At 39.2% G+C, this 27,943-nt stretch overlaps 1 protein-coding gene across 3 annotated transcripts in view; it reads left to right on the forward strand.

Moving 5' to 3' along the window:
* Positions 1 to 27,943, forward strand: part of itfg2 (integrin alpha FG-GAP repeat containing 2) — a 166,140-nt gene that overhangs the window by 48,392 nt on the left and 89,805 nt on the right. For all 3 annotated transcript variants that reach the window (XM_069903662.1, XM_069903663.1, XM_069903661.1), the window contains 2 exons: positions 7,198 to 7,315; positions 13,651 to 13,821. In XM_069903662.1, coding sequence (XP_069759763.1) covers positions 7,198 to 7,315; positions 13,651 to 13,821 — 289 coding nt within the window. The remainder of the gene's footprint in view (positions 1 to 7,197; positions 7,316 to 13,650; positions 13,822 to 27,943) is intronic.

Genomic DNA, 27,943 nt, shown 5'->3' on the forward strand with positions numbered 1-27,943 from the left:
CTAAATATTTTCAGATAATTGGTCATTTTAAAAAAAACAGGCCAGTAGCAACAGCACATCATTTGTAATAGAGTTTAAACAACATCAAACAACAAGAGAAGGCTTTTAAAGCATTTTTTCATAACTTTATTTATTTCTTTGGCTTGGCTTCGCGGACGAAGATTTATGGAGGGGGTAAAAAGTCCACGTCAGCTGCAGGCTCGTTTGTGGCTGACAAGTCCGATGCGGGACAGGCAGACACGGTTGCAGCGGAAAATTGGTTGGTTGGGGTTGGGGTTGGGTGTTGGGTTTTTCCTCCTTTGCCTTTTGTCAGTGAGGTGGGCTCTGCGGTCTTCTTCAAAGGAGGTTGCTGCCTGCCAAACTGTGAGGCGCCAAGATGCACGGTTTGAGGCGATATCAGCCCACTGGCGGTGGTCAATGTGGCAGGCACCAAGAGATTTCTTTAGGCAGTCCTTGTACCTTTTCTTTGGTGCACCTCTGTCACGGTGGCCAGTGGAGAGCTCGCCATATAACACGATCTTGGGAAGGCGATGGTCAACAGTTATTACATACAATAAGAAAAATACATATTATGAACGATAAAATTTTTTCACATATATATAAAAAGAACCCCCCTCCTCTCAGCGGAGAGCCAAAGAAAGAGAAGAGAAAACTGAAATATATTTACTAAAATCTAATCAAGGTAAATCTAATTGTAAATATTCTAAATATAAAGACCACTTATTAACAAAAATTATTATGTAAAGCATATGTAATTTTTTCCATTACTAAACAAGTTTTCATCTCATTATACCATCTATTAAAATCAATCACATTAGCATTTTTCCATGTACTTGCTATACATTTTTTTGCAACAGATAAAGGTAAATACACAAAAGAATCTGATTCACTAAAACCATTTTTTAAAACTTTTCAGGTGTCAAATACAATTGATGTAAAAAAATTGTAATTAACCATTGCATAACAAACATTTATCAATCTAATAACACTATCATGACAAATATCTAACCAGTCACCCTCAGAAAAAGTAAAGTTGATATCCCTTCCCCATTTAATCTTAGATCTATTCCATCCCTTTTTTTTCCATACTTTCCTGTAATATTTGATACATCAATGAAATATATCCCTTCTTTGGTGCAATCACAAGAAAAGATTCAAATTTAGTCAATTTAGGTAAAATCATATTTCTACCAAATATTTGTTTTACTCGAGATTGAAGTTGATAATAAACAAATAACGAATTCTCATTAATACCAAAATCTTCCCTCATTTGATTAAATGATAAAAATTGACCTTCTTTAAAATGATCCCCCAAGTTTAACATTTTTTGGAGATTTATCTATTAAAAGTTCCAAAACATAGTTAAAATCTCCTCCAACCATAATATTTTCATTAGCTTGTCCTAGAAGCAGAAATGCATCCGAAATAAATGCTTCATCATCCACATTCAGTGCATAAATGTTAAGTAAAGTCCAAAATTCATTAAAAATCTTGCAATTCAACTTAAGAATACGTCCTACATTCATTTCCACTGATTGTAATTGAAAAGATAAATTTTTATGTATCAAAATTGCTTCTCCCTTAGCTTTGGAATTAAATGAAGAAGAAAAAACATGTCCAACCCAATCCCTCTTCAATTTCATACTTTTTCATTCAAATGCGTCTCCTGTAAAAAAAAAACAATATCAATCTTCATCTTTTTAATGTAAGCCAAAACTCACTTACGCTTGATTGGATTATTTAATCCCTAAACATTAAAGGTAGCAAATTTCAAATTCGACACATCTAATACAATTGCTAGATACAAAAAATAGTCACAAAATTAATAATAACAAAGAAAAAAAAGAAATTTTAAAAATATATATAGAACCCTCAAATTAAAATATATAGGCCCTCCAAATAAAAATAATATTCATTAATAAGAGAGAAAAAAAAACCAAAAAAAACTATCAAAAGATAGTAACTCCCTAAAAAAAACTGGGTGTGGATTACCCACTAGTGACTGATGACTAACAAAGAAGTTGGTGCAACCCCCTCCTCCCCAGCCAGCCAATTAAAAATATTAACATATTACAAAAAAAAATCAGCCTTGAGATTCCGGTCCAGATGGTGAACTCATTTCAAAAGTAGATGAAGTCTTTCCATTCCTGTTCTTTCCATTTTTGCCATTTTGTCCATTTCCAAGTCTATCAGATTTTCTTTGAGGAGATAATGGTGGACTCTTTTTTTTGTCCTCTTGACATCCGGTAACGAATTAGCAAAAACCATTGCCTCTTGCTCACTCTCAAAGAATTGAAACTGATAATTTCCAAAAAACAATTTCAACACAGCAGGATAACGAAAAGCAAATTTGTAACCTTAACGCCATAAAACATCTTTAACTGGATTAAATTCACGTCAGCGTCTGATATCTTGACTCAAATCAGGATAGAAGAAAACTTTACTATTCTGAATCATTATTGGAGCTTGCCTTTGTCTTGCATTTTGAACTGCAAGTCGAAGAATTGTCTCTCTATCCATACAATTCAAACAATGAACAATCACAGCTCTTGGCGGCTGACCAGATAAAGATGGTCTTCTTCAAGCTCTATGTGCTCTTTCCAATACCAGTCCGTCAGGAAAGGACTCTTTCCCCCAACATCTGGGGAATCCAATTTTTAAAAAATTTGACGGGATCTTGACCTTCTATACCTTCTGGCAAACCCACAATTTTCACGTTATTTCTTCTGCTTTGATTTTCCAAATAGTCCATTTTTTTAATTAACTCTTTTTCCCGGACTCCTAAATCTTTAAATAAATTTCCCACCTTTACTATTGTTTCTGTATTGGATTGTACCTGTTGTTTACATTCAGAAAAAGAAGCTTCAAATTTTTTGAAGTTTTCCTGGTTTTCTTTAACTTCTGCCTTAACCACATTTAAGTCTGAAATTATATCAGTATTCATTTGAACCACCTGGTTCAATTGACCAGTAATAACATCCATATAGGAAGCAATACCTTCAAACATCATGTAAACAGGCTGGAGTGCAGTTTGAATTACAGGATTAGGTTCCATAATTTGTAACTCACTTTCTTCCAGCTCTTCTTCCATTTCCTATACAGCAGTAGAGTAAAGTAAGTCTTCTTCTTGTTGCTCTTCAAAAGGTAGCATTCTAGTCATTTTGCTGCGAGTTTGGACACCCAACGACGACCCCCCCGACTTCCTCAGGGGTTTGTCGCTGCTGTCCTCCCGCAGATCATTTTTTTATAAAATGATGGAGTTCTCCGTAATTAGCAGCGCCACCCAAGCGCATAGTCACTGCAGACTGCGTGTCTGCCATCAGAATCTTCTTCCTCTGCGCTCCCGTCTCTTCCAATGGGAGAGTTCTTTGTAGCAAGCCTCCAGGCTCATGCTCAACATCTCGGGAGCGCACTCCTTCCTCCACAGAACGGGTCGAACCAGCGCCATCTTGAGACTGGTGAGTAACTGTTACCTTTGCTTTTGTCCCCACCGGCGATCGTTGAAGCTTGGGGATTACTGAAAACTGATTCAAGGCTGTTCCAAGTTGTTTAGGCCCCAATTCTTCTGCACTTCGAAACTATTTTCTTTTGTAACTGAGACTTAGTTTTTTTTTACATTAGTAGCCATAATGGCTCACCAAAATATCAAACTAAAAATTTAAGTTTTAAAATTAAAAATAAAGGGTAAAAACGGGCATTTAAAATTCTGACCAGAGAGGGCAGATCTCTGATCTCTATGCCATCTTGCTACGCCCCAGCTTTTTAAGTATTAAAATAATGTTTAATTCTCACCCAAAAAAAATTGGCCACCACTGATCACTGACACCTCCCTACCAAGACCCTCTGCTCCTGCCAGGAGCCCGACATCCCTACTCCTGGTAGGAGCTCAACATCCCCGCCGGGAGCCTGAGGTCCCCGCTCCTGCTTGGAGGTCACTCACCTTCATGATGCTAAGACAAAGGATTCTTCCAACCACTTGTGGCTGGTAGAGAGTGGCACGCAGTTTGAGAGGAAGAAATGGAGAGAAAAGTCAATAGGTGGCTCTTTTTAGGCTCTGTCTGTATGAAGACAGAAGGAGCATAGACAGGTGACCAGACTTGCCAAAATGTGTTCTCAGGAAAGAATGGTGGGCCTTCCTTATCTTGGTGTAGCAGTGATCAAACGTGCTGGGACCAGCAGGTTACGTGCTGGGACCAGCAGGTTACGTGCTGGGACCAGCAGGTTACGTGCTGGGACCAGCAGGTTACGTGCTGGGACCAGCAGGTTACGTGCTGGGACCAGCAGGTTACGTGCTGGGACCAGCAGGTTACGTGCTGGGACCAGCAGGTTACGTGCTGGGACCAGCAGGTTACGTGCTGGGACCAGCAGGTTACGTGCTGGGACCAGCAGGTTACGTGCTGGTGGTAGATAGGCAGCGTTTTCTTGATACAGACCTAGTTAAAATTGCTGACTAAGATTTGTAGTGTGTCAGGCTGGGCCGGTTCTTGTTTACTGACCACATCATGCAGCACTCTGCAAGAGCCTGCTTGTAATCGGCATCAGGAGTGATGTAAATTCTGGTGAGAATCACCGATGAGATCTCTCAGGGTAGATAAAAGGGTCTGCATTTAATTGTGATTTGCAGTAGAGCAGTGGCACCATCCAGTCTTAATGATAAAGCACACACCTCCCTCTCTCCCTTTTCCAGAATTTGAGTTTGCACTGACCCTCCTCAGGAAAAGCAACATTAGTCATTGCCTTGTACTCCTCCAGTCAGAATTTCCATTTTGGAATGGACGCAATGTTTTTTCTCCTGAATTTTTTGAGTTAATTAAACAATCTTTTTTCAATAATTGAGTCATGTTTTAAATATAAATTATATCACTTGTATCTATTATTTAATGTAGGAATTACAATTTTCTTTCCTTATTATTGACTAATCCCTAAGAAGGGAGCCACTTTTACAATTCGTGTTACAAACACACAAAAAGGAGGCAAATTTCTGGAGTTTTCTTGAAAATAGTGCCTTTCCAGATTTCTTTTACAAATCAACATTTCCTTAAATGTAGTATCTTGTAAACATGTCACAATTTTAGGAAATTGTATTCCAAGTATTTTTTTTAACCAGAAAACTTTGCATTATTGCGGATTGATCAATTTTCAAAGCACTGACTACTTGAAGAGACAGATGTATAAGGAAAATAACGATGAATAAATTTTCAGAGAACAATAAGGGTTTGGAGTGTTTAAGAAAGATATTGAGCTTTACAGTAATTTTTCTTTCCAGTTTTGTTTTAGTGACAGAATAAATGAGAATAATTGAACTCCAAAAACAGCAGTGAATGGAGAAAATTAGCAAATTTAGAAAAAACTGACATCCAAAATTAAAAATAAAACATTCAAACTAAATTATGGCTTGCATTTAAAAAGCAGACACTTTTAGGTTGTGTTGCTTGGTTGCTGTTTGTAAAACTGATCAGAAATAAAACCATATAACCATATCTTTTGCTGCATCTACTGAATTGTTACAATTCAAGGTTAATTTATTGTAATGTACGCAAAACACAAGCTTTGTTTTCTTTTGTTGCCATGTAAAAAGCACTTAAGAGGTGTCCAGGGCCTCTGTCAAAGAAGAGAACGGGAAGCGAAAGAGAGTCCCTTCAGATACAGTGTCCATACATCATACCACCTCCTCCGATACTGCCCTGATCTCCCATATCCTTCGTCTTTTCCGGTGATTACTCTGAGCTCCAGGTGTCTCTGCCTCCTCAGCTCCTTGTTGTGGATGACAAAGCTGTCAGTAACTAAGGCACTCTGAGACCCCTGTCACCATTGGCACCCTCATGGTCTTGATACCTGGCTTCACAAGCCAATCTCCAGCAGTCTGCTGCGTGAGTGAGGCCTTTGTCATTGTGCCCCTTGTTAGTCTTTTGTGATCTAAGGCTTCTTTGTGGTGGGGGGGGGGGGGGATGTCTGTGTTCTTTTGCTCTGGTGCCATGTGCTTGTCAACTGCTCCCTGGGCCTATAATTCTTGAGGTCTGGGCTGCCAAGCATGGGTGCCACCATCTTGGATGTGGGGTTTTGAGGATTCTCCCTATGTTTGTTTTTAAAAATAAAAATGCCACTGACCCTTTCAGTTGAATATTTAAGCCTTCAGAGGGCCACTAGCCACAGAGACACCCTAGGAGATGTGTTCCTTCTCTTCCTGCTCCTCCTAGGTCTAAACCAGCTACATAAAGTATAATTTATTATGAAAGAAAGATCAATTGGAACCAAGCAAATATAGCATGATAGTACTGTTATGTGGTTCATTCAAGAGACAAGGTTGCAGAGAAGAAATTATCTTTAAGTCCATTGTTGCATATGTTCACAATCTTAAACCTTCTCCAATAGGAGGATGGAGAAAAGAGTGTGTCTGGGGTACCGTGGGTCCTTCAGCACCGTTGGCTCTCTTTCCTGGACACTGGAAGATGCAGATGGAGTCCTTGGAGGGGAGGAAAGTTTGTGTAATGTTCTGAGATACATTCACTATCTTCCATTGAAGACTGAAAGAGGCTACAGAGTAGATCCCATACCACACTGTGCATCCAAAGGTTTAAAGGTTTCTTTTATTAACATGTAATAATAAATTCAAAATGTAATATACATGTTGTAAAGTAGATGCCCTTTGCCAACCAGGTGTTCCAGAGTTGACTGGAGAGCTAGAGAGAGAGAGAGAGAGACTATCAGCTGTGGATTTTTTTGGTCAATAGATAAATAAAAGTGGGTCAAAGCTGGCTGGTAGGTTAGAGTTAATGTGAGCCCTGACCAGCCTCAAAGCATTTCATGATGGTGGATGTCATTTATTGTGCTTTACTTCAGTACTGGAATGATGGTAATCTTCTTGAAGTGAGCCTGAACTGTGGCCTGTTACAGCAAGAAATTAAAGATATCTATGAATATGTCTGCCATTTGATCTATGCAGACTCTCAGGACCCATCCTGGTATTCTGGGCCAGTCCTCTGCATCAGTGACGATGGGTAATAAGGATCTTGTAGTAATTAATATGGATATCACCTCCCTGCTGCCTCCCTACTCAGATTATGTTTGAACTATTACCAAATTTTATTCCTCAAAGCCCATAACTCCTGGCAAATGAATGAACTGATACTGTAGAAAACAATTGCTAAGTGTAGAGTGCATTGAGGTAAGCATGATGGTTGTCTGCATTTTCTTCAGGGTGATGGGCGAGAAGAAGTCGTGGCCTGTGCTTGGGATGGTCAAACCTACATCATTGACCAAAATCGATCTGTTGTTCGCTTTCAATTTGACGAGAATGTCAGCGCATTTTGTGCTGGTAAGTGTTAATTCAATATTTTTTTCTGAAAGATTAACCCAGTGTCAAGACTGTCTTTTAGAAACATCATAAATAATAAATACAATAAACTTAATAATTGAAAGTCCTAGAGAATGGTGAGAAAGCTAATTAGTATTTGTGAAAATAGTTTTTGGTGTTTTCCCATTTTTGGAAAATGCTTTGCCTTCCTAATCAAATCACAACATCTGCAATTTCTCTGCCCTTTGTATATAGTATAGTGCAGCACACAAATTGCTGGAGGAACTCAGCGAGTCAGGCAGCATTCATGGAAGGCACTAGATAGTCAAGATTTTGACCTAATACATTGACTATCAATGGAAGCTGCCTCACGTGCTGAATTCTTTCAGCATTTTGTGAGTGCTCCAGTTTTCCAGCATCTACAGTCTCTTTTGTATACATCATGGATTTTCTCGAATCACCTCCTGCATTACCATACTGGTATAGTTACTTTTGTTAAAGAATAATCATTAGGAAATTTATCAGGGAACAGACAAATATAAATAACAAGTTTAATGTAATGAATAACTGAACTAATCTATTCAAAGAAAAAAAATGAGAAACTGTGTTAGTATCAGGAAGGGAGGGAATGATGAAGGTACTTGTTTGAGGCAACGTACTTGCCAGTAGTGTGTAGAATCTTTCATTTGACTGAGTGGCTTGTGATTTTGAGTAATATTGTAAATCAGATATAGCAAAATAGAAGCCTATTTTACAACTCTTCTATTTATATTTCCATTGACAAATTACTGTAATACTCTAATTTCTTCAATCTTCAAGTATATAAAGAGATGTTATGTTTGAAGAAAGCAAATGGTAGTAGCTATTCTTTACCTTGTAAAGCAAGTCTAACCAAATAAACATAATGTAACTGAAAATCAAAACTATGCTTCTGTAACTTGGACACTATTATACTCCATTTAAAACAGGGGTCTCAAACTCAATTTACCCGGGGGCTGCTGGAGGTAGAGTCTGGGTGAGGCTGGGCCGCATCAGGTTTTCCACAAGAAAAGCTCTTACAAAAACATTCCAATGTTATCAAATGTCTTAATTTTTATTTTTTAACACAAAATAAGATGAAAAAATAAATAAATTAACAATTCATAAGAAACAAAAATCAATCAGTAATAAATAAAAAAAATGAAAATAATAATGAAAATAATACAGCAGATATAGAAGACTGAAGAAACTACATATAGTTGCTGACTGGAGAAATGTAATTATTATTATTCAGATTCAAATGTCTGTATTAACAGTTCTTTAACCTTTAACTTTCTGAACATGAATGGAACATTGAACATAAACTGTTATGAACATGTCTTCTTCTGCCTACTTCTTACTGCTAGAGATCTGGCAGCGCTTCCTCTCGCATAGCCGAGCCACATTTGGCTTAAGGGAGGAGGCAGTTGAGACCCTCAGTTGGGCTTGAAGATGCTCGTCAGTAAGTCTGGACCTGTACTTGGACTTATTGAAGTTCAAGGTAGAGAAGAGCTTTTCGCACAAGTATGTGCTCCCAAAAAGACACATGGTCCGTTTGAACATTCGGGAAAGCTCAGGGAAGCTGGGGGGCAATTCTCTCAAAAATTGCCCAAGCTTGTCTGCTTTTCCACTCACCTCCCTGAACTTGGTTTTGAGTTCAGAGTTGCACTGCAGGTCAATGAGCTCCATTTGAAGCATCTTGCACATCAAAGGAGAAGGGGTCCGCAAAAATTTGAAATATGGCTCTGTTTCAGTGTTTAGCTGATGCGTCTTTTCCGCTTCTTTTTCTGTCCCGCTGAGCAACAACTTCCGGGTTCAGACTGGCCGCCAAAGCGCGTGAAGCGGGAGCGGCCGCGGAAATTGCGCATGTGCCGCGTGCATATAATGACAAATAGAAAATGGGCACAAATATGCTTATATTCGCAATAAGCCCAGCCGATGTCCCGCCCCCGTGATTGGTAGGTTTGTTCAGCTCCGCACACAACACTGAAAAGTGCCAATCATATCAAACTCGCGGGCCGCACTAACATTAAACTTTCATATTAAGGCGGGGCCACAAATTATCGTCCTGAGGGCTGCAGTTGGCCCGCGGGCCGCAAGCTTGAGACCCCTGATTTAAAATATTTAAGGATATATTTCAACTTCCTTTTGTGTAGTTGAGCCCATTCAAGAACCTCCTATTTGTTCCTACACTTACATCTGTTCTCACTTTCTAGTACAGGTACACAATCCTTTATCCAGACCTCTAAAATCCGGAAAGCTCCAAAATCCGGCAAGTGGGGTGAGAGACAGCAGCGTGCGTCGGGCGGGCGGGAGACCAGCAGCGCACGTTGGGCAGGCTGGGGTGGGGGGGTCAAGACCAGCAGAGTGACCGGAAGGGGTGGATTCGGCAGCACAATTCGGGTGGGCTTAAATCTGGCTTTCTGAAATCTGGAAAAATTCGGAACACTCTGTCCCTCAAAGGGTTCCGGATAAAGGATTGTGCACCTGTACTACCCTGATCTCAAAATTGTTTATTTTGGATAATATTCTTTTACATGGTTCTTTAATATCTTCTTAAAAATTCAGATATTCAACATCCTCTGCCTGACCTCCTCTATTACAATGGTAATGTCTGGCACATTTTCATAAAATTACATTGTGTCTAATGGTGTTCAAAGTGACTTGGCATTGTTTGCTTAATGATGGATTCTAGCATTTTCCAAATAATTAGCGTGGAGTTAATCAGACATCAATACCGATGACATTAATTTGTCTTACTTTGTTACCAATGTTTGCTGTTTGCTCTCTTTTTTAAATAGCTGTCATTTATTAGCTTACAATCAAAACCTGCCAATATATTCGCTGTCTTTGTAGGTTCAGCCATCATTTTGGGCATCAGGTCTAGGGTCTCAATTTTGTTCCATCAATGGCCAATGCTTTTATCTTCAATTTTAATTAATTTTTATAATTCAATCTGGTTCCCACTTATTTCTGGGATGCTATTTGCTTTTTGTTCATTATATCACTCAACTGTGATTTTTAAAAAAAAGCTTTACTTTTAATGCTCTCTTTTTCATTTACATAAAAAGCTTTGTGATCTGTTTTTCTGCTTCTTACTATCCACTTCAAGACTTAATATTTGATCTCATTTTTCCTTCAAACATTCAGTTACTAACCCTGGTTGTCAAGCATTGGATCAAACCTGTTTGGGTACCTATAACATTAGTTTGTTACCAATGCTTGTTGCATACAGACGAGACCAGGAGTCAGACAGCAATAATAATGATTCTTTCAGAATCAGGGTTTTAAGGGTTACTTCCTGAACTTTTCTTTTCCTGCCTCCCCTTCCATCTCATCTCTGTGCACTTAACTCTGTTGAAAAGCTGCACATTCACTTCATGCTGCAATTCATGTCCCCATGTCACAGTGATAATGGTACTTTCTATCCGTAAACTTATTCTGGCCAACATTTTTTTAGAAGGAGATATATAGATTTCTAGACATCATCACGTAGTATAGATAGAATGATGGAATATTGAGTGAAGATCAACTGATTGTATTGAGAGATGGAGCAGGCTCTTGGGGCTGAATGGGATGATCCACCTCTTACTTTTCTATGTTTGGTTTTCCTTTACCTTAACCGAAGAGGCTCCTCCAGCTAAGCATGTCATTAGATCCTCCTTCCTAATCTCTATTTGGCAGGAATCCTCTTCATTTTAGATGTTTTATTCCTTTACTACTAGAAGGTACTTTACCTTCTACCCTTAATTTTTCCAATCTATTGACCTTCCAAATACTTTCACTTTTTTAAGCTTGTATTTCTGAGCATTTAGTAGATATTTCTAAATGAAAGAAATATCTACTAAATATGTAAACAGAAGTTGTAATTAGTGAAATTCTAGATGAGTCAGATCTTGCTGAACTTTACTGGCAATTTTGGTCAGAAAATCTGTGTGTTGACAAATTGGGATGGTTGAATCTCAATGTGGTCTATTGCTGGGGAATTGGCAGTCAGTTCCTTTAACAGGTTCAGTATTGTTCACTTTTAACTTAACTATATAATACAAAGATTTAGGAGACAAACATGTTATTTTTGTCAATTATTTTGATTTTAGTTTAATGCTTTAATTAAAAGATATTTTAATTGGTTCAATTAAGTTTATTTTTCACTTAAAATTAGCAGTAATTTTAGATTACGTGCAATGGTTCTGGTGACTGGGTTGCACAATCTGGCTCAATGTCAGGACATTTAACATTGTTGAATGATAAAGAAGTACCTGGAAGCTGTTCGTAAATTTATTGCAATCCAGTGTGGTTGGGCATGAAAGTAATACTGTTTTTGTAATAAATTATAATTTAAAATTAAAATAATTTATGCTTATTTTCTGAAAGTAAATATAGATTATTATTAACAGTAATAGACTACAATGCCACAATTAATATTTGCTTAAGTTTTACTGTGAATGAATATAGGATTGAGTGTTTGAATGCACTACAATTCTCAAATCTCACAATTAAATTTAATTCCACAAAAGAAAAGTCCATCCCTCCCATAATTAAGAAATGACTAGAAGATCTATAAATTTCTCATTGGCTTTATCTAATTGAAATCATTAATTTGGTGCTTGACCAGAAAATTCATTATAACTCCTGATTTACAATAAATTTTAATAAATGTGAGATAAATAATTTGGTATATAAGTAAATATTGCCATGAGCCTTTATGATTAAAAAAATTTGCAATTTTCAAATAAATACGTGGTCAAGGCAATGACCTGGTCTTTATGATCATGAGCTTCCAGCACTTGTCATTGACCTTGATTAACTCACTAACTCTACTCACTAACCTACACCAGTGTCTTCAGTAAGAACTTGGATAAAATGCTAGAAAACATTTCTGCAACGTGTTCTTCACTTTTTTTTCCCTGATGTGATCTTAATCTTGATAGAGTTCAGACCAGAAACATTGACTGGCCATTTCATTAACTGGCATAGTTGCTGTCTGACCTTCTGAGTTCCTCCAGCAACTCTTTGTCTGATGAAGAGTCCAACATCTACAGTTTTTGTGTTCCTCTATTGTCCTTCACTTTTGTTGCTCAGGAGTGCCATCATGTGGCTAAGCATATCCTCAAATCTGTCTGAAATGCTCTGTTTAAATTTTTAAAATATTTTTTAAAATTTCAAAAAACATTAAAGCACCTTTATTAAGCCATTGACGGAAAACCTTCTCTATGCCAACTCAGATCTGGTTCAGGAGCTTTCAATACAGAATCAAATCGAACCATAGAGCACTACAGAACAGAAACAGGTCCTTCAACCCTTCTGGTCTGAGCCAATCTATTTTTCTGCCTCGTCGCACTGACCTGCACCCAGACCATTTCCCTCCAGACCCCTCCCATCCATATTACCTGTCCAAATTTTTCTTCAATGTCAAAATTGAACCTGCAATTACCAATTCAGCTGGCGGCTTGTTCCACACTCCCAGCATTCTCTGTGTTAAGTTCCTCATAATGTTTCCTTTAAACTTTTCCCCTTTCACCCTTAACCTCTATTTTTCATCTCACCTAACCTCGGTGGAAAAAGCCTGCCTACATTTACTGTCGGTACCCGTCTAAACCCGTGGGATAATTGAAGCAGCGTCAGGATTTCAATATTAGAACAGGTGCAGAAATACCAAAGTTGTCAGTTTCAAGGAGCAGGAAGGCATGCAGATGAAATTGTACCATCTTAAAATCCAAACCAACTTTCAAGTATTTTCTGCAAATAAAGACAGAAAATGCAGGAGCTACTTCACAGGTGAGGCATTTATTAAAAAAAAATGTTTCTGGTTCTGAGTGTTTATACAAAGCCAGTACCTACACTTCAAAAATCTTGCATGTGATTGAAGTGCTAAAATGTAACATTTAAATGGGGTCCTGTACTAAATTCATTAAATGATCACAAATTAGATGCAAATATTTTTTAAAATCTAAAATGATTAACCTCCTTTCCCATCCACCATTAAATGAAGAAACCTATTACTCTAAGTTTTAAATCACACAAAAATACTTATTTATAAAGTGCTTCAGGTGTCAAGCAAGATGTATACATTTTAGTCATTCTTTCCATACCTGTTTATGAGCTCAAAATTATTTATTTTACCCATTTATGCAAAACTTGCTCATTGCCAGAGCTCTTGTAAAAGTAGTGTCTTTCCATTTGTTTTGGAATAAAATTACTCAAAATTCCCCAAACTGCCAGCAATGGATAGAGGGCACTGTATTAACATAAACTCCATGTCCCACAAAACAAGTTTCTTAGATTTAACAGGGTACCCACTTTTAATTTCTTATTATTCTCCATTCTGGCACATGCAGGCATGTATGCATGCAAAGATGGCCGGAATAGCCCTTGTTTGGTGTATGTCAGCTTCAACCACAAAATCTATGTGTACTGGAGGGTGGAGCTGGAGAGAATGGAATCTACCAATATCTTGAAGGTGCTGGAGACAGAGGAGTTCAAGAACCTACTGGAAGCCTCATCTGTTGGCAAGTATTTCTGTGGTTGCCTTTCTTATTGTTGATTTTTTTTAAAAAAACACCTCTAATTGTTCAATGTGCATTTCTACATTAAATGAGGATTGATTCACAATAATTGCGAAACTGAAATTGCCTTTATTTTCTTCCACATCATTTTACTTTTTCTCTTAATGAAGCAGTGAAAGGTTCATGAGAGCTTATGAGAAGGTAGCATGAGTATCATCAATATTCTGCTGTGCAGTTAATCATGATGACTAATAGATTTACTGTAAAAATAAAAAAAATCACATGTACTATAGTTTCCTGTGCAATGAGTTATTCCATGTACACAGCACAAACTGAGACCCAAGGCATCACAGATATTCAGGAAAAAAATTCTAAAGCTGTATCAATTACTTAGAGCTCAGGAAAGAAACACAAAAGCTGTAGATGTGGAATCATGTGCATTTTGATAAAGGGTTTCAACTCAAAACGTTGACTGACCATTTCTACCCATGGATGCTGTCCATAAGACCATTACAAAGGAGCAAAATTAAACCCTTCAGCCAATTAGTCTATTTCTCCTTTCAAATCATGTATGTATTCTACCTATTCTCCTGCCTTCTCCCCATAACCTTTGACACCCTTAGTAATCAAGAGCCTATCTACCTCTGCTTTAAATATATCCAATAACTATACTTCCAAACCTGTTGCTAGCAACAAATTCTACAGATTCACCACCCTCTGGCTGAAGAAATTTCTTCATCTCTGTTCTAAATAGATGTAATTCATTCTGAAGCAGTGCCCTTTGGCCCTGGACTCTCCCACTACTTATCTATTCAGCCCTTTTAATATTTAGTGTATTTCAGTGAGATTTCTTCCCCCCCCCCCTTAACCAAGTCCAGTGTGTACAGGCCCAGAGCCATCAAATGCTTCTCATAGGTTGACCCCCATCTTGGGAGGCGTGGCCATGTGAAGGATCTAGTCAGACGTGGGTAAGAAGAGTTTTCCGTGAAGTGATTTAAAAAGACGATTCAAAGTTATCAGACTAAAGATTTTGTGTGCTAAAAATAGAAAATTACAGGTAAGAAAAATAAGAACCAAAAAACGAGGACTGAAGTTCAAAAGTTGCCGATATCATCAACAGAAAGTCCACAAGGGAATGGTGAAGAAGGGGCTGCCATGATGTGGGAGCAGACTCAAATAGACACCTGATCTGAAAAAGTTGCTGGAAATGATGAAGATATTGAGTGGACAATTTTCTAAGGTAAAAAATGTGCTGAGAGAAGTGGCAGACAAAACATCGGTGATGGTGACGGTGCTTGAAAACTTGACAACTTGGGTGGACCAGGTCAAAAATGACCTGAAAAACTGAAGGCAGTGGGAGAAAATGGAACAGCATGGAAACTGGACAAACAACTGCTGCTGGATAAAATTAATCTTTGGAGAATTTCAGTAAAAGGAATAATGTCCGTATCATCGGGCTAAAAGAAGGGGCTGAAGGGAATGATCTGGAGGGGTTCTTTGACAATTGGATTCCATGAGTGTTGGGAACCGGAAGGTTCAAAGAAAACCTGTTTATTGAGAGACCCTACTGGACCCTTACCACCAGAAGACCAGATGATCAAAGACCATGACTGGTCCTGGTAAGAGTTTTGACTTACCATGATCAGGAGGCAACAATAAGAGTAGCCAGTCAAATATGGCAGGGAAAATAATGGCCCAGTCAAGTTTGAAGGTGGAAAAGTGCTATTTTTACAAGCCCTTAGTGGGAACTTGTTTAGGCAAAGAAAGGAATTTGATGGTGTCAAGTGACATCTGTGAACACGGAACATAAAGTACTCGATGCTATGTCCAGCAACGTGAGGATCAATATGTCAGAGGGACCTTGAAAATTCTGTAAATCTCCAAAGGAGGCAGAGAGATGTATGCAAGGACTATAAAGGAAACCTCAGAACAGATTCCAGAAAGAAAATTAAGAAAAAGACAAAGTGAACTGTGAACTTAAAAATCTGGGTTAAAGTTTTAAAAAAAAGTGTTATTTTGAATTTTCTTTTCGTCTTTTATTAGTTAATTAAAGTAGTATTGAAATGTATAAGGGGAGCTCGGGAGAAAGTGAACACTTAGTAAATTAGTAGCAGGGCAGATACCCTGATTTAAGGGGGTTAATGGCGCCGGAGAAGGAGAGTTTTTGCAAAATGGGGCCGAAGTTAAAGGGAAAGGTTTTATTTTAAATAGTACTGCTGGCTTCTGGGGTTTATCGTTTACGTCACTGTCAGTGCAGGGACATTGCAAAAATGCACCTTACAAAATTGGAACAAAATAAATTAAAAAGGGACTGGGTGGGACAAGTCTTTCAACACCAAAGCAAGCGGGGTGGCAATTTCAATGAACAAAAATATACCCATGATGGTTGAGGACACATCCATTGATTCAACGGGAAGATTTGTAATGGCACATTGTTGGATATACGTTGAATCCTGGACGCTTCTGAATATTTATACTCCGAATTTTGATGATGAATCCTTTATGCAGAATGTCTTCTTAAAAGCAGTGGAAGGAAAATAAAATATTATTGTTTGGTGGAGATTATAATTTTTGCTTTGACCCCGTCCTTGAAAAGACAGTGACAAAAGCAGAAGCTACAAAGTTATTTGTTTTGTGAAATGAATTGCCCCACTACGAATGATAGTTTTTGAATATGGGACACACTCGAGGCTTACTTAAGGGGACAGATAATTTCATATACTAAAAAAATAAAGGTACACATGGCAGAGGTTAATGGTCTGGGGAAAGAAATAACAGAGCTGGAAAAAGAGTACTAGGGATAGATAGGGTTTGAAAGATAAATACAAGAACTTGGAAAATAAAAAAAATTGAAATATAATACATTGCAAACATATAAAATAGAAATAATTATTTTAAAATCAAAACAGAAATCTTATGAATTGGGAGACAGAGTACATAAAGTTCTGTCGTGGCAATTAAAGGGAGAAGAGACATCAAGGATGATTAATGCAATCCAAGCAGAGTCTGATAAATTAACATGTAATCCGAAATAAATTGATGACAGTTTTACACAATATTATACAAAACCACAAGTCAGAATTGCTAGGTGACTCTAAGGAGATAGATGAATTGCCAAAATTGAAAAATAAAGATCAGATGGAATTGGATGCCCCCTTTATCAGAGAAGAGTTTGAAAAAGCCTTGAGTATATTACAGGCAAATAAAACACTGGGGGAGGATGGTTTTTAGTCCGAGTTTTACAGACAACTTAAAGATCTTTTGATGCCTCTTATTATGGACATGGTAGGCCAGGTGGCGGAGATTCAGACTCTCCTGGAATCCTTCTCAACGGCTATTGTTGAGACTAACTACTATTGTGTCATGAAAAGTACTGGATCAAACACCGACCACTAGTAATCAGTGTCCAGCCAGAAAAGGCTCCCTTTATTCCACTCTTTGCATTCTGCTAGTCATCCAGTCTTCTATGAAGCATCTTGTCAAAGGCCAACGATTACAAATAAACCAGATTCACTAACTCTCTGTCTGTCTCATACTGATACTCCTGTATCTCTTTCCTTAACGAGTTGTTACTATCTGACCTGCTCAGTGTTTGTTTCAATGCCCTTTTCTCTGCACTGTTCAGGGCACTCGTTTCCCATCAGTCATAAGAGTGTATAGTTCTAAGATGAGAAATAGGAAATTTAAAAGAGATCTTATTGATAAATTTTAAAAGATCAGTGGCTGATGCCTGGAATGTGCTAGTGGAAAAGATGGTGAAATCATATACAATTACTGTGGAACCCTGTTATAATGCGATGGTTCAGGTCTAGAAAATCAGATCGCGAAAAAAAGCAGTTGTGTTAAATTGGGGTAACGATAAATGGTGTTTTCCAAAAAATAAAGAACACATGTACAATACCTGTATTTACAGTCACTTTTTATTTCTTACAATCATTATTTTATTTGGTTTTAAAAAAAAATTGCCTGAATGCAGCATGTTACTGTTGGTGAGCGAAATCCAAAATGTTTCTGAGCTGGAGGATTTTTATGTGGTCCACATCCTGGGTCTCCAGCCAACATAGGCTAGCCTCAAGATACTCAATGGCTTCAGACACTTTTGGGGGTGGGATGGAGGCTCCTCATTGTCATCCTCCTGTGGTTCGGGAACCAGTGTTATAGACAATCTGAGTCCATCAGATGTTCATATATTGTGCATTCGACATCGGCAGAGCACCACTGGTGAAAATCCTCTTTGCTGATTTCAAACAGCCTCTGCGCCTCACTCATCTCTTCATCTGTGAAGCTGTAGAATTCTTGCTCATCATCTTTATCTTCCTTGGTGGATTGTCACGATGAAAAAGGTGGACCCAGACCCTTCCCCCAGCATTTTTCCACATGAGAAACTGACTGCTGCCCAGCCCTTCCCAACTAAGTAGTAAACTTCCTTAACCTTCATGCTTTTCAGAAAGTCATCCAGCATTGTTGATTCGTCTACAATTCTATGAATTAATTCACACCTATAATTCTGCTTGAACACAGAGGTGATCCTGATCTAGTGACTGGATCTTAGATGTAGTGTTCTTTGGGTGGAAGAAACTCTGATCTTTCCATCGCAGCTTACTGGGCTGGGAGCTGGTGGGTGGGACAGTTGTCAAGCAAAAGGAGAGTTTTGAGTTCTAGCTTTTGCTTACGCAAATGAGAGTGGACAGCAGGGACAAAAGTTTTGTAAAACTGCTCCGCAAAGATGACACTGGTCATTCAAGCATTGTGGCTCTGCGTGTATTCGAATGGTAACGACTTCACGTTGACAGCTCTTCTGTGATTTTACAAGTCACAGCATCTGCAGACTTTTGTGTAAGAAACTTGCAAAGTCCAAAATCTCATGGTGAACAAATAACTGACTTTGCCAGTTCTGACAAGTAAATCAATAAAAGCAGAAAAAAGTTTGAGAAGGGCAGATAACAGAAATCTGGCAGGCTTTCCAAAAACTGGAACAGGCTGCCCTAGTTCATTACTTTTGTGACTCTTGAGGCCAGCACTTTTCCTGGCCCCTTCTAATTAGAAACTGCCTCCTGCTGAATTTTTGTAGGAGATATTTCTCTGGTATCTAACATTCTAATGAAGGAAATTAGATTAAATAGTTGGGAAGAAAATAAAGCATTATAGTCAAAAATCACATCGTATTGTTTTGGATCATCAGATTTTAGAAACGCTGGTAAACCCAATTGTTTATCGGACAAATAACATTAGTTGGAAGGATCCAATTTAATTCTCAGCATCATTTGCTATGCCACAGGGTAGCAAAGTTTTGATAGCTGGCCAGCCTGGGGATGGTACCTTGCCAGCTATCTAAGTCTTTCAGGAATGGAGTTGGTTATGAAGATTTGGATATTTGGATGAGTCCCTCACTGTGCAAAGACTCACCAATCTCTTTCGAAGCTGAGTTGCTGGAGCCCCTATTTGACCACTTCAGGCTTATCTTTTCTAATGGAAGTAAAATAAGAAAGTCTGCAGACACCGTGGTTGAAGTAAAAACACAATGCTGGAGAAACAGAGCAGATCAAACAGTGTACTTTTTATAGGAAAGATAAAGATTCATAGCCAATGTTTCGGGCTTGAGCCCATCATCAAGGTATGAAAATGTCAGCAGGCGTTTTTGTTTGGACACCTACCGACATTTATCCATACATCAATGAAGGACTCAAGCCCAAAATGTCTGTTTTGTACCTATCTTTGCTATATAAAGTATACTGACTTGCTGAGTTTCACCAGCATTGTTTTGTTTAATCTTTTCTCTGTGATCCAACCAAAGAGAGATCCTATCAATTACAAATTTGACATATTGCTTGATTGTTTTATACCAATTGGCTATCAACTTTACCAAAGTATTATTGCAGACTTTTCCAGGTTTTATAAAATTGTTGCATGTATGTTAAAAAATTAAACTCCATAGATATGATTGCAAAGTACTGTACTATTTCTGATCATGTAATTATTATTAAGTTTACACCTCTCTTACTAAAAATGTTGCAATTAAGACTTCAGTCAAGGAATGAATTGTTGGAGTTTTTCTAAAAAAAAATCACCCTTTTTGACTTCCTATGTTCCCTACCATTATTTGGTTTTGAAGTTGAATATAATTATTCTAGGCCTTTCATGCAAAGAAAAAGCCCGACTGTAAAGGCGGAGATTTTCCGTCCTTACGTCGGGAGACTTACATTCATGAATACGCCATAGCCGGCTCCAAGGCACCGACTGCAATCCCACTTGAGGAAGGATAATCAGTGGAGCATTGCACTCTGCGGCCTCACCAGAATGTACAGTCGCTGCAAGTGGTTGGTTAGGAGTGGACTGATGACGCTGTCAGCCTGCGACCCATCTCCCCATTCACTCCTCTCCCTCCATGATACCCTCGGGTCAGGGGTAGTCGGCAGTAGCCATCAGGACAGGGATGGCTGGTGGGAGCGGTCAGGGTGGGGACTGTCGGGGGCACCTGGTACAGGCTGTGACAGCCCTGCCGGCCACTCTGGCACCTCACTGGGCTGCTTCGGTCTTCAGGGCCGCTCTCTGCAGCTCAAAATGCAGCAGAGCAATGGCCATCTTCCCTACCCTTAATCCCCCACGCAGCTGGAACTCTTCTGGGAAACAGTGCAGTTCCAGCTACATGAAGGATTATGGGTAGGAAAGATGGCCATTGCTGTGCCATGTATCTGTGATGGGTGGCGCTACTGCACCAGTTGCCCTGCCTCCATTAGCTCTGGAGGGCGCTACGAGGTGCTGCTCGATATGAATGCGGCACAGGAGCAGTCTTTTAGGGTTGCTCCATGCAAGGTACGTTTTATTATTTCCCTCTGCGCTTATAGCCGGCCTCCAGGTGGAGGCCTGACATGAAAGGGCCTTTTGATTCACCCTGTTTCGCAGTCAATTTTACTTGTTCTTAAATATCATTGGTTCATGAGTTCTCAAGTAAATTACCAGGGTCCTGGTTGTTTATACTTTGCATTCTTCCGCCAATTAGCACAGCAAAAAAGTTTGATCTGATGGATGTAGGAGAACGTTCTTTTTTATTCAGTTTCAGGGTGTAGGAATATATCAGTTCTTCCCTAATTGTCTTTGAACTAAATTACGTTTTTTTAAAAAAGTCTTTAAGTATTAGTTGAGTTATTGTGGGTCTGGAGGCCAAATTGTACAAAGGACGATAGGGTTCCTTCCATTCTTTAATTTTGTCTTGCCTCAAAACAAAAAAAAAGATAGAATTTAAAAAAAATTAGACTTCAAGGAGCGTTTTTCCGAAGAGTTGCTCTCTTTTAACAAGTTATGGCCACCTTTACTAGCATTAAAATTTCAGAATTCATTCAGTTAATAATTTAACTTCCCCATCTACTGTGGTTGTGTTTGATCATTTCTACAGATCATCTGTGGAGGTTTCTGAGATTTCACTGTTGCACCTTCAGCACAGTGATCTCTGCAATGACTGAACTGTTGTAGTAAACCTCATACTTTTTTTCAAAAGCAAAGTACTGCAGATGAAAAAAAAAAGTTCCGAAGTATTTATAAAATAATACTGGGAAGATAGTTCGTTTAATCAAGTTACTTATTTAATGAACATCAGTCAGCAAGTTTTATACTTGTAAACGTTGTTGCGGTTGACATTGTTAACAGTGAATGAATGGAAGTACTCCTGGTACGCAGTACAAGCAGTCTCCTCCTGTTCTGTCCTTGTAATTTTCACTGTGATGTAAGTCAACATTGTGTCTCTAAATAAAGTTTTTACTGGAAAATTTTCCGGCAAAGCCTCAGAATTTATTGTAACCAATCAACAGTTTCTGACTGAACTAATGACTTTGTTATTTTAGTATTAGTCAATCATCAATGTTCAATTTGATTTGGAAATGGTTGGACAAATTAAATCAGAGTACCAGCAAAATTAAGTTTAAAATGATTTTTCGGGAATCAAGGAACAGAATGTTCATCTCGACTATGTAAGAATGACCTGGGCTATCACCACATCCAATAGCACCTACATCAGTCAACATTGGTGCTGGCTGGTGAAACACAATGTGTTGATAGTCCATAATCGGACAATCTTCAAAAATCATATGTCTCTTTGCAGGTCTGAACCAATATAGACTCTGCTGGATAAACACATCAGAGTCAAAATTGAGGCAATATCTTTTTTGTTCAGATGCCAAAAATCTTTGTAGCTGCACAAAAAAAGCTTACAGAGAAATGTAAGGTTATGTCCTTGTAAAAGATGCAAACATATTTCAGAAGAGAAAAGGTTGGTTGGCACAGGGCTATAAAGTTGTTTTTGGCATCCTCTGAAAATATCACTAGTTTTTCAGTTTACAAAAGCGTAATACATTGCTGTTTTCTCTAAAAATATTAACTGTGGGAACAAGAGTTTTATATGACATTTACTCCCAGTTAATGAAAAACCAGCTGTACCCAGGGTTTGTTTCCCTTGAGAGTCTACTAAAGATTGAGGGAGAAGAAAATAGAACCTTTAAAAATGGTCAAACAGAATTGCATTTCTATATTTTCATGACATTCACGTTAAATTCCATAAAATAGATTTTTTTTGTGTGAAAGGAAAAAAGTGTGATCAAGTTAAAATCCCATTAAAGTGATGCAGAATACATCATAACTTGGAAGTCATCATAATTTTACTTGCCAAACTTCCATCCATCAAGCTCAGTAAACAAATTTTGAACTACTACCTTCAAAGACACAAGATTTAGGAGCAGAATTAGAATATTTAACCCAAGAAGTCTGCTCTGCCATTCAAATCATGGCTGATGTAATTTTTCTTTCAAACCCATGCTCCTGCCTTCTCTCCATAACCTTTCTAATTAATAACTTATCAACCGCTGCTTTAAATCTCAAAGTTCACATGTATTGTCAGAGTACATACATGACTTCACGTACAACCTTGAGATTCTTTTCCCTGCGGGCCAAGCAGTATTTCTAGTATTGGTAACTATAAGATATGTAAACATAGAACAAAATGTAAACCAACTGATTGTTCAATTGAAGAAAAAAAAAAAATATTCAGTAATAAATAATGAGCAAAGTAAAAGGCCGTAAATCGATCTCTGATTCTGTTGTTCAGGAGTCTGATGGTAGCAGCTGTTTCTGAACTTTTTGGCACCTATACCTCTTTTCTGATGGCAGCAGCAAGAACAGAGCATATGTTGACTGGTGTGTATCCTTAATGATTGCTGCTGCTCTCTGATGGCAGCATTCCATGTAGATTTTCTCAAAGGTGGGGAGAGTTTTGTCTGTGAAGTCCTGGGCTATGTCCACTACCTTTTGCAGGGCTGTCCGCTCATTGATGCCCCTATACCAGGCCATAATGCCGCACACTTTCCACTACACAGCTGTATAAGTTGGCCAAGGTTTCCAATGATGCATCGAAATTTCCACAAACTCCTTAGGAAGGAGAGGTGCTAATGTACTTTCTTCATGATGTAATTAGTATGATGGATCTAGAAAAGGTCCTCCAAGCTAGTGACTCCCAGGTATTTAAATTTGCTCACCCTCTCTACCTCTGATCCCCCAATGATCACTGGATTGTTCACCTCTGGTTTCCCCTTTCTAAAGTCAACAATCAGCTCCTTGGTTTCGGTGACATTGAGTGTAAAATTATTGTTGGTGCACCATTTGGTCAAATTTTATATCTCCCTCCTGTATCTCTTTTAATACAGTCCACTTCTGTGGTATTGTCAGCAAGTTTGTCAATGATGTTGTCGAACCAAGCCACGTAGTTGTAGGAGTAAAGTATAGCAGAGGGCTAAGTACGCAGCCCTGTAGAGTACCAGTGCTGATAGAGATTGTGGAGGAGATCTACACTGACGAGGAAATCCAAGATCCAATTGCACAGTTGGGTATTAAAGCCCAAGTCTTGGGAATTTGCTGATTAGTTTTGAAGGGATGATGGTGTTGCTCCAAGGTTTTGAGTATGGCTTTTGAAATGCCACCTACCATAGATCTGTTGCTGCAGTTGGCAAATTGGAACGGATTCATATCACCACTCAGACAAGCTGATATGCTTGAACACCAGCACTTCATTTCTGGAGATGTAAATGCTACTGGTTGATAGTCATTTAGGAGGTTGCCACAATTCTACCCAATGACTTGGCCTCTACAGCCATCTATGGCAATGAATTCTACAGATTCAGCACACTCTGACTGAAGAATTTCTCCTTTTGTTCTGAAGCTGTACTCTCTATTCCAAGACTCTCCCAAGACTGGAAACATCCTCTCCGCATCCATTTTACCCAGCCCTTTCATTATTTGGTATAATTGGATGAGATTTCCCTTCATTCTTCTATAGTGAGTCAAGGCTCAGTACCATCAAACATTTTCTCATACACTAACCCACTCATTCCTGCGGTTATTCTTGTAAAACTCTTCTGGACCCTCTCCAATGCCAGCACATCCTTTTGCAGATATGGGGCCCAAATCCTCAAACTCACACCAGGCATTGGTTTCTCTGGTCACCTGCCAATGCAGCTTCATCTCAATTTTGTGTGCCCATGTGCCCTCCTTGGTGCAGAGCACTCGGCTTCATCTCATCAGCTAAAATAGTCAGGTCATGGACACCAACTCTAGAACAGTCAGGTCACGGTCACTAACTCTAGAACAGTCAGGTCGTGGTCACCAACTGGAGAATAGCCAGGTCATGGTCACCAGCTCTAGAATAGTCAGGTCACGGTCACCAGCTCTAGAATAGCCAGGTCATGGTTGCCAACTCCAGAGACCAATTTCTCACTCAGTTGAATGCCACCCACACACCCTTCCCTTCATTAAAACGCAGCACAGCAGAACTGCCTTGGTCATCAAGAAACCTCAGAATTTGGAGCCCTGAAGTTGATTAGATCATGAGGATGGGAAATTTAAGTATAAAATAAGTTCTCCCTTCATAGTAATAAGAAAAACAATTATTTGCAAATTGAAAATGCACACATTCATTTCCATGATGTCTGCAATAGAAAACCTGATACTGCAGGAAGTGCCTTACTGTTTTTAGGCATACAGCACGGTAACAGGCCTTGCACCCCACAAGCCCATGCTGCCCAATTACACACAATTAATTTACAGCCCTAGCATGTTTTGAAAGGTGGGAGGAAGCCAGAGTACCTGAAGGAAACCCATGCAGACATTGGGGGAACATACATACTCCCTACAGACAGTGCCAGATTCGAACCCCAGTCACTGGCACTGTAACAGCATTGCGCTAACCGCTGCGCTAACCGCTAGGCTAACCACCCACCCTTGCGTTCACCTCCTTCACCACCATTCTGAGTCCCAAACAGTCCTTGCAAGTGAAGCAACACTTCACTTGTGAATCTGTGGGTATTATCTGCTGCATTTGGTGCTCCTGTTATGGCCTTCTGTACTTCGGAGAGAATGGACGAAGACTGGGAGATCAATTTGCTGAGCATCTTTGCTCTGTCCACATCTAGTGGCCAACCATTTCAATTTTGTGCCCCACTCCCGCACCAACATCTCTGTCCGTGGGAGGGGTCTCCAAAGTGGTCGATTATCGACCCCCAGGGACCATCCCTCAATAACGCTGAGTGAGGGGTCAATTTAAAATAGCTCCTCCCCTACTTCTCTTGACCACTCCAGCACAGCCATCACCACTCCCCTCTTCCCGGTCCAGCACGGGGAGTGGTGGAGGCTTAACTGCTGTGAACATTCGTGTGCCACTGTAACACTCCCCCCTCATCACTCATGTGTAAGCCAGCACTTTGAGCTTCATTGTCACATTTCCCCCTCATTGCTTATGTGCCAGCTGGCTGCGCATGACCTGTGGACCCCAGGACACTGCATTTAACAGGTCAGTGCCCTTTCTATCCCTTAATTTGACCTCAATTTGGGGGTGTAGGGCTTACACCCCTAAATGGAGGACAAATTAACATCCAGCTTGAGATGGCGCTAGACAGAGGGCTCAATGGCTGATTTCTAGCCACCTTACCCAGCACCCCCCCCCCCCTTCAATCCAGCACCCCACCCCGTTCCAGTGCCATGATTCCATGCCTGGAAGTCAATGAGTAACATAAAATTCTGTTTGGGCACTCTCCAATTGGATGGCATTAACATCAACTTCTCTGGTTTCTGCTAGACCACTCCCCATCTTCCCTCTCTTTCCTATCCCTCTCCTTTCCTCCAGTTCTCTACCCCCTTCCCTCTCCCTTCACAGAGTGATCCCCCTCCCTTGTTTTCTCTTGTGCCCTCCCTCCCTTATCCTCTTGCCCTCCATTTTATTCAGGCGCCTGTCTACGTTTTTCTCATTCCTCGATGAAAGGCTTAAGCCCGAAATGCTGGTTATGTATCTTCACCTTTGCTATATAAAATACACTCTTTGACCTGCTGAGTTTCTCCAGCATTGTGTTTTTACATCAATCACTGCATCTGCAGACTTTTGTGTTGCACCACCAGTTGTGGGTTACCTATGCAGTGCCACTTTAAAGCATGCGTTTAATCATAGAAGTTTCTAACCCTTCTAGCTTGAATAGATTCTATGACCTTGTCTTTTTTTTTATTGTTTACTGGCTAATTTCCAATTCATCCCAATTCCTTTGAATTTTTTTTAAATGTTTTCCCTCAAATTATTTATTTGTTGGACCTAATTACAATTGGATCAGTTTTTTCAATGCATTCCTTCCTTTATTATCCATTTATTGACCAATTCACTTTATCTTTGTTCACCATTGAACATTGCCATATGACCCCTGCGTGGCTGTACTAGAGATAATCCCCTAAAGATGCTCTCTTTGTATCTGGAATTTCAGTGGATCAATGCGGTTTTAGATAACCAAGAGGATCAGGGCTTTGCGGATAGGGAGAGGGGCAGCTGGGATAGTAGATTGTTTTGTTTTGGAGCGCTGAAGAATAAAAAGTGTGTTTAAAAAAAAAAAACTTGCCTTACAGGAGTCTCAATTCAGATTCCGTTTTCCTGGGTGAAACCAAAGGTGACCTCCCCTGGAACAATTTAGTATGAATTTACACACCGTACTCCCCAAGGGAATGTTGCACAGGAAAGAAAGTTATCCCATCTATGACTGACACAGAAATCAGATCAAGAGCATGAGAAATTGAATTTCTAGTGTGACTCAAAAATGGTTATCATTTGGTGACACTTGGTTTAAATAATCAATTTGTGTTGCACTAACGAGGAAAAATAGTTACAGTGGATTGAATTTTGAAGTAACTGAGAGAAGCAATAGCAGTCTTTTTTCCATAATTGTCTTTCCTCCTCTTTCAGTTGGAAGCATTTTCTTTTCCAAGTCAGCAAGTTTTGAACTATAGGCCAAAGCCATGAAACCTGAGGGAGACAAATAACCAAGACCAATTAGGAGGAAAAGCCTGGAAACCTCAATGATCAAAAGTAGTCATTGAGATTACAAAAACTATCTTTTACAAGATTCTACCTCTTATCCAGACCCAAAAGGCATGCAAGGAATTCATTGGACCATACAAAAACATTTTCTCAAATTTTGTAATCTGGTGTGGAGGGTGGAGGGGGGGGAGGGGAAAAAAAATTAAATGTTTAACTTTTTTCCTGTCTTCCATAATTTTTATGCTTGAGCACTGTTACTTCCTAACATATTCTCTTGGAATAATTAATTTGTGTAAATATACTCCAATTTTATAAACCGTAGTGTAATTGTCCCACTATTTTCCACTATCATGAACATTCCCTCCATGGTACCTCTAAGTTCAGATGTGAAGTGCCAGTTGATGAAGTAGACAAAGACGATGTGGTCAAACAATAATCATGGCTTTTATTAGCAGAAACGCATGGTACAATAATGAAAGACAATAGATGCACTTATATCCAAGGGGAGCGTCCTTAACAGTAGAGATAATCCACAGCCAATGTTAGTACAGCAAGGCTCGCCAGAGGGGAGACGGGCAGCTTGGCAGACATTCACCACAGGATGTTTCCTTGCTTTTGAACTTCTCAGTTGATTAAACAATTTGCATTGAGGAGGATCAAAACAACATTTATCATGGATTAGTAAGTGGCAAGTAACACTTGGGCAACAAAAATGCCAGGCAATAACTATCTCCAACAAGAGAACGTTAAAGATAGCAGGAAAATAAAAATAAAGGGTGAGTAAGATTAATGTCA

Source organism: Narcine bancroftii, chromosome 11 (assembly GCF_036971445.1).
Source record: "Narcine bancroftii isolate sNarBan1 chromosome 11, sNarBan1.hap1, whole genome shotgun sequence".
Classification (NCBI taxonomy): Eukaryota; Metazoa; Chordata; class Chondrichthyes; order Torpediniformes; family Narcinidae; genus Narcine; species Narcine bancroftii.